General features: G+C 36.9%; 1 protein-coding gene across 1 annotated transcript; it reads left to right on the forward strand.

Moving 5' to 3' along the window:
* The first annotated feature begins 1,014 nt into the window (after positions 1-1,014).
* LOC113563415 (forkhead box protein P1-like) lies at positions 1,015-7,716 on the forward strand. Its single transcript, XM_026975059.1, has 3 exons — positions 1,015-1,783; positions 5,734-5,793; positions 7,546-7,716. Exons 1-3 carry the CDS (start codon positions 1,454-1,456, stop codon positions 7,714-7,716), a joined length of 561 nt encoding a protein of 186 aa, XP_026830860.1. The 5' UTR covers positions 1,015-1,453.
* The last annotated feature ends 590 nt before the right edge of the window (positions 7,717-8,306 follow it).

Here is an 8,306-nt window from a genome sequence, read left to right on the forward strand (position 1 = left end):
TTATTACACTACATACTCTTCATATTCGAGCAATAATTATCTCATATTAAGAGTACCCTGAATGTCTCATTATACGAGCAACACGCCCAGCGGTTCCGCGATCATGAAATCTAACCTCTACAATTAAGCAATTCAACAAATCGTGTATTTTCCTGTTACTACGATTCTACTCTATCATTGCATACTGAATTTATTGCCAACCATTTCCTTATTATATAATAAACAAGGTTTAAAGACTTACCTCAAGTTCCTTCGACATGTTCACGATTTCACAAACCTTTTCTTGCAAAGGCTAAACGCAATAACGAACAATGAATTTTTCGCTAAATACATTTTACACCAAGAGTAATAAGTTTATGGTGGAATTAACAGATGGTGCTCACTAGTTTAGCAGAAACTCCATTATCTCATATTAGGAGCATATCTCATGATAGGGGATTCTCCTCTATATATATTACAATAAATTAATCATCTCTTTCGGAGAGTCCAGCAACATTACATTACATTGACGATGGTACACACCTTGGAGTAACAAAGGCTAATAAATTCCTCTGTGGGAATGTCGCCTAATACCGTCCCATTAAATCGTACAATAACACAATAATAATAGAGAACTTATCGAGACATCTGGAACGCGCGCTCGAAAGTTTCGACCCTCTATTCTATGGTATCCTTGCTGCGCAAGGAATGAACGGAAGAGAAGCTGGGTGCTCAGTTCCGCCTTTACACTCGACAATCTGCTTGATGATAGAACTTAATAAAACAAATCCCGCTGTGTAAACAGCCGAGGAGACTCAAGCCGACGTCATTCAGACAACAGCGAGTTTTCCTTCGAGCCAGCCAATGATGACGGAGCAGCAGAGCTGGTCGGCTCGAATACCATTAGATAAGATCAATATTGTTGAAAATACGGCAGAAGTTTAACGCATATACATTATGCGGCATTTATATCATGAATATTCCGCCTGGAGCTGCGCTCTTTCCTTTCCCCCGCGAGTCAGTGTCACCATTTTATCTCTCATCTGAAACTTTGCTGCTAAATATTGTTAACGTACATAGACCTCTGCATGTTAAAACGTAGCTTTGCTGTAATCCTCCGCAACGAAATGTGGTCGCGTGCGTTTCTCCGCAAGGCAGCTCGCAACAGCCTTTGATCGAGCTCTCGATCTCCATTTTCGTATTGCAGGCTACTTCGCTGTTTGCAGCCTTGAAGCAGCAGCAACAGCAGCAATCGCGCGACATCTTTTCGTCGCGGGACCGCGAGTGCCGCGACGCGAGGGATCGTCTACCTACGACCCGCAATCGTGACTCCATCAGAGGCAACATAACGGAGAGCAGCAGTGGCAGCAGCGTTGCTGATCAACAGCAGCAGCAGCAGCAGCAGGATCTCAGCATCGAGTATCAAAGCAATGGGAAGCTCAGTCCCGCCGGACACGCAGTGACAGCAGCACCCATGACCCAGCAAAAGCAACCAATTATCACGCAGCAGTCGCAACAGCCCAGCTCGGGGGCACCAGGACCCCAGCCTAGTCCGCATCAGAGCCCGCAAGCCCCACAGAGGGGTTCACCGCCGAATCCTACCCAGGGCCCGCCACCCGGTGGCCCGCCAGGGGCTCCGTCGTCGCAGACTCCCTCGCAGATGATGCTCAGCTCGGCAAGCGGCCTCCACCAGATGCAACAGCTGCTGCAACAACATATACTCAGCCCCACGCAACTGCAGTCTTTTATGCAGCAGCACACGCTGTACCTGCAGCAGCAGCAACAGCAGCAGCAACATCATCAGGTGAGTTTTATTATTTTACTGTGGTAAATGTACAATGAGGTGCATTAATGAGGTCCCTTTTCGGTGTAGATAGGTGTAGATAAGCGAAGCGTACATTCGACCACGCAGTCTGCAGATGGCGCGCTTATCTACACCATCTACACCGAAAAAGGACCTCATGCACCTCATTGTACACGTGTATTGTATCTGTGTATCGGAGAACAAAACAAAGATTTTATATGTAATGAAGTCAAGTCATGCTTTTAGAAATATTTGAGATATCGACTTTCATATTGACATAATTCAATCAATTCTTCGCATTAAGTTTAAATAGCTAAAAGCAAATAGACCAATAAGAGCCGTCAAGTGTCCGCCAATATAAAATACAGGGTGTCCCGGGTTTTAACCGACAAACTGCGGGAGCATATTCTACTAGTGGAAATAAGAAAAAATTCTTATATCGAGTTTGCTTAGAAATGCTTTATTACAAAGTTATAAACCAATATTGAAAAGAAATATGAGATAAGTAACAACGGAACATAGTGTAGAATTTGCAAGGTCGAAGATGTTTATGTTACGTGTATTCACGTGTATTCATGTTCACTATGTTGAAACGGTTCAGTATGATTGTTACTTTCACAACAGTAGCTGTTAGATTTCAATCGTCGTGTCAACTAGCAATTACTATCAGAATGCCAAAAGTGTTTTCAAACGAGGAATACACCGATATTCATTTCGTGTACGGATTCTGTGACGGAAATGCACGAGCCGCCGTACGAGAGTGTCAACGTAGATTTCCTGACAGGAGAGTACCAGATAGATTTAAAGCAACGAATCACTAATTCAGTTACTGAGATGCAACAAAATTTTCAGGAATGTCGTATCGTAACAAATTCTGTACTACGTCGGTGTCTAGCTTATATCGATGTGCAAGGACAACATTTTGAAATGCGTCACTAAATCATTGCGTAGATAATTTTTATTTTTGTGAAAAATCCGTTGTTACTTATCTCATATTTCTTTTCAATATTGGTTTATAACTTTGTAATGAAGCATTTCTAAGCAAACTCGATATAAGAATTTTTTCTTATTTCCACTAGTAGAATATGCTTCCGCAGTTTGTCGGTTAAAACCCGGGACACCCTGTATATATATACATAATGATTAATTAATATGAATATTATAAACCAATATTGAAAAGAAATATGAGATAAGTAACAACGGAACATAGTGTAGAATTTGGAAGGTCGAAGATGTTTATGTTACGTGTATTCACATGTATTCGTGTTCACTATGTTGAAACGATTCAGTATGATTGTTACTTTCACAACAGTAGCTGTTAGATTTCAATCGTCGTGTCAACTAGCAATTACTATCAGAATGCCAAAAGTGTTTTCAAACGAGGAATACACCGATATTCATTTCGTGTACGGATTCTGTGACGGAAATGCACGAGCCGCCGTACGAGAGTGTCAACGTAGATTTCCTGACAGGAGAGTACCAGATAGATTTAAAGCAACGAATTACTAATTCAGTCACTGAGATGCAACCAAATTTTCAGGAACGTCGTACCGTAACAAATTCTGTACTACGTCGGTGTCTAGCTTGTATCGATGTGCAAGGACAACATTTTGAAATGCGTCACTAAATCATTGCGTAGATAATTTTTATTTTTGTGAAAAATCCGTTGTTACTTATCTCATATTTCTTTTCAATATTGGTTTATAACTTTGTAATGAAGCATTTCTAAGCAAACTCGATATAAGAATTTTTTCTTATTTCCACTAGTAGAATATGCTCCCGCAGTTTGTCGGTTAAAACCCGGGACACTCTGTATATATATACATAATGATTAATTAATATGAATATTATAAACCAATATTGAAAAGAAATATGAGATAAGTAACAACGGAACATAGTGTAGAATTTGGAAGGTCGAAGATGTTTATGTTACGTGTATTCACATGTATTCGTGTTCACTATGTTGAAACGATTCAGTATGATTGTTACTTTCACAACAGTAGCTGTTAGATTTCAATCGTCGTGTCAACTAGCAATTACTATCAGAATGCCAAAAGTGTTTTCAAACGAGGAATACACCGATATTCATTTCGTGTACGGATTCTGTGACGGAAATGCACGAGCTGCCCTACGAGAGTGTCAACGTAGATTTCCTAACAGGAGAGTACCAGATAGTTCTATGTTTAGTAATACCCATTTGCAATTACGTAATTTGGGTTCATTTCGACCTATGAATGAATATGATGATGTTCGTTCAGCTCTAAGACACCGACGACGCTCGGAAAGAATCTTAAATCTTCGCCAAAACAGCTGGATACAGTTAGACGGTTGTCCATCGCACTATGCTAGACAAGTTAGAAACTGGTTAGACGAACATTACGCTCATAGGTGGATTGGTCGAGGAGCACCGGTTTTCTGGCCTCCAAGATCGCCCGATTTAACGCCTCTTGATTTTTATTTATGGGCAACTTTAAAAAATAAGTTTACAGTACAGAAGTAATCTCGCTTGAAGATTTAAAGCAACGAATCACTAATTCAGTTACTGAGATGCAACAAAATTTTCAGGAATGTCGTACCGTAACAAATTCTGTACTACGTCGGTGTCTAGCTGGTATCGATGTGCAAGGACAACATTTTGAAATGCGTCACTAAATCATTGCGTAGATAATTTTTATTTTTGTGAAAAAATCCGTTGTTACTTATCTCATATTTCTTTTCAATATTGGTTTATAACTTTGTAATGAAGCATTTCTAAGCAAACTCGATATAAGAATTTTTTCTTATTTCCACTAGTAGAATATGCTCCCGCAGTTTGTCGGTTAAAACCCGGGACACCCTGTATATATATACATAATGATTAATTAATATGAATATTATAAACCAATATTGAAAAGAAATATGAGATAAGTAACAACGGAACATAGTGTAGAATTTGGAAGGTCGAAGATGTTTATGTTACGTGTATTCACGTGTATTCATGTTCACTATGTTGAAACGATTCAGTATGATTGTTACTTTCACAACAGTAGCTGTTAGATTTCAATCGTCGTGTCAACTAGCAATTACTATCAGAATGCCAAAGTGTTTTCAAACGAGGAATACACCGATATTCATTTCGGGTACGGCTTCTGTGACGGAAATGCACGAGCTGCCCTACGAGAGTGTCAACGTAGATTTCCTAACAGGAGAGTACCAGATAGTTCTATGTTTAGTAATACCCATTTGCAATTACGTAATTTGGGTTCATTTCGACCTATGAATGAATATGATGATGTTCGTTCAGCTCTAAGACACCGACGACGCTCGGAAAGAATCTTAAATCTTCGCCAAAACAGCTGGATACAGTTAGACGGTTGTCCATCGCACTATGCTAGACAAGTTAGAAACTGGTTAGACGAACATTACGCTCATAGGTGGATTGGTCGAGGAGCACCGGTTTTCTGGCCTCCAAGATCGCCCGATTTAACGCCTCTTGATTTTTATTTATGGGCAACTTTAAAAAATAAAGTTTACAGTACAGAAGTAATCTCGCTTGAAGATTTAAAGCAACGAATTACTAATTCAGTTACTGAGATGCAACAAAATTTTCAGGAATGTCGTACTGTAACAAATTCTGTACTACGTCGGTGTCTAGCTTGTATCGATGTGCAAGGACATCATTTTGAAATGCGTCACTAAATCATTGCGTAGATAATTTTTATTTTTGTGAAACAATCCGTTGTTACTTATCTCATATTTCTTTTCAATATTGGTTTATAACTTTGCAATAAAGCATTTCTAAGCAAACTCGATATAAGAATTTTTTCTTATTTCCACTAGTAGAATATGCTCCCGCAGTTTGTCGGTTAAAACCCGGGACACCCTGTATATATTTAATTAAATATAAATTGAATTCAGTCTTCAGGTTTAACTTAAAATCGAAATTGACTTATCACATCGTTTAATTATAGGATTCATCTTCCGATCATGCATCTAACCAGGAACGATTCGGTTATTTCTCCTTAAAAAACGTAAGTGGAATTTTTTAATTTTCTATTTTACACATTGTATGTAATTTAGTAAAGAGAAATATAAATTTTATATTTCACATTAGGAGATAATTGAGCTGTCAGCAACGCGACATAAATTAAGTCATTCATTAGTCAGAATGTTTCAGCTAATTTGTCATTTTATTGTCTTTCTATCGATTATCCGTTATCTACGTGAAACGTCATTGTATATTTACATTATAACAGGGTTTGCTAATAACATTAACCATTTAGAAATCCTCAGAAGCAACAGAGGATGACAGATTTTAATCTTCCCGAGAAGAAACTGTCCGTTTGTATCTCGACAGAAATAATTATTTTATAATATCATTTAACTGACGGACGCATTTAATGATAATAAATTTTTCTATTAATATATACATTTATATCGCGTATAAATATATGTCATTGCATTATTCGGATAAAATGTGCTTTATAACGAAAATATCATGTTATGCAATTTATACAACAATAAATTTTGAATTAAATTTTCTCAATTAAATAAGTGAAACGGGAACGGGGTAAGATGCTTTCGAGAGAAAGCTAATCCTCAAAGAAGCTTTGAATTTCGATGTACGCGCAATTCACGGTCAACGGACCGCTGGGAACTTCAATGCTGTAGCGAGAGGGTTGATACTCGGTCTGTGTAAACGCGTAGTCTCTTCTATATCGTTATGATAACAATACACATCGCACGAACCACTTTTGCTATCCAGCCGCAGTGTTATCCTGGCGCCTACGATCCAATAAGCACTCTGATATTCTTTTTCAAAAATACCAACGCGACAACAAATATTTTTCATGGCACCATGTAGCTTATTGTAGCAGAAACTATTCTTGCGAAGAAGGATGTGGTCGGATTTTGAATTAAAAGCATACATTATCTTTTTCTTATTTTGTGTTGTATCACCTTTTCATTAGCCATTTCGGAAAATTTAGACGATTTTTCAGATAATATGATTCAATACAAGGTAGTTAATGAATATTCGCATATTAATTATTTAAATTAACAAAATACAATATATTTGATCTCAACATGTTTTATGGAATATATTTACAAAAACAGTTTATTATTATTAAAATATCCATCATTATAATTTGTTTTATCGCTTAATGTGACTGTGGAAAATGCTTATTAACGAGAGCGTGTTTGCACGCATTAATCGTGCAGTTTTCGTTTATAGTAATATGATAAAGGGTACCGTACCTTGAAGTTTGTTTTAAAATATCCTCGAGGCGCACGAGAGACCGAGAAATGAAATGGGCGGAGGGGGTTAGACTAGAGGGTGAGGTAAGCAATTAAGCATCGCCATCAGCCGTTGTGTCTCGTTGTTTGTCTTCGAGGTACCCATCAACTGCCCTCTATCTTCTTGCCCCCTTGGTGCCGCGAATTATCTGCGTCCGTGATTTATTCATCACTCCAAGAAGCAAGTGCCGTCTCCGCCCTTTTTTCCTCTTCTTTTTATTCTGGCCAGCTAATTTGACAAGAGTGAAATGTTCACTTCCCTGACGTTTAATGATAAACATCGGACAATATTGTTTTATGCACGATTAATTATTTCGATCTTTCATGCGAGAAACATATCACAATTTATGTTGCTACAGCTAACACAATTTGTTATATAAAATAAAAATGTCAATACAATAATCAATCATCACTTTATTAAATATCGCATTAAATTAATCATTTTATCTTCGATAATATGATGCACTCGTCATCTGTCTTTGTTTCAGCATCAGCATCAACTCGCAGAACTTAACAAGAAACAGTTGGAACAAGCGATGCAGCAATTGCAAGAACAGTTGCAGCTGAATTTGTTTCAGCAGACGCATTTATTGCAAACGGCGGACAAGAAGAAGGCATCGGCACCTCTCCAGCAACTAGCAATCCAGCAACAGCATTAAGACAAATCTCTCTCTAGCGGATGCAGCAATTGCAAGAACAGTTGCAAGATTCTGAATTTGTTTTTCATTAATAAAATAATAACTATACTAAATTGTCATAATATTTTCCAGATATTGCGCGCGAACTATTTACTACATAATGTCATATACTGACGTAATAAAAACACTTTGTATAATAAATTGTATAATAAAAATTTGTATAGTAAAAATTGGTACGATGTTTGTATATAAAATACGTTTTTGAATATTTATACACTGATACATCGTTTGTATATCATAATGGATTTATCTTTTATATGAATTTTTTAATTTCCTATATTATACAAACTACAAACAGCTTTATACTTTATATTTTAATCCCATAAAAGCTGTCATATTCTCATTTAAAAAATTAGCTTTGTAAAGGAATAATTATGTAGTATAAAATAAAATTTTAATCGGCAACGTGTTATAGAGTATTTCTCCTCATTAATATAAAACATATAACAAATCATTTATTTAAATTTTTATATCTTTCATCGAAAATTAAATTCTGTTAAATCCATTTAAAATTAAAAATTTTATTATTATATAATGAAGAAATATATCGT

Source organism: Ooceraea biroi, chromosome 14, assembly GCF_003672135.1.
Source record: "Ooceraea biroi isolate clonal line C1 chromosome 14, Obir_v5.4, whole genome shotgun sequence".
Taxonomy (NCBI): Eukaryota; Metazoa; Arthropoda; class Insecta; order Hymenoptera; family Formicidae; genus Ooceraea; species Ooceraea biroi.

Excerpts from the sequence above, each read along its gene's own strand:
- LOC113563415 (XM_026975059.1), top strand. The coding sequence starts at position 1,454 with ATGACCCAGCAAAAGCAACCAATTATCACGCAGCAGTCGCAACAGCCC. Across the intron at positions 1,784-5,733 it reads AGCAGCAGCAACATCATCAG|GATTCATCTTCCGATCATGC; the intron begins GTGAGTTTTATT and ends GTTTAATTATAG. Across the intron at positions 5,794-7,545 it reads GTTATTTCTCCTTAAAAAAC|CATCAGCATCAACTCGCAGA; the intron begins GTAAGTGGAATT and ends TCTTTGTTTCAG.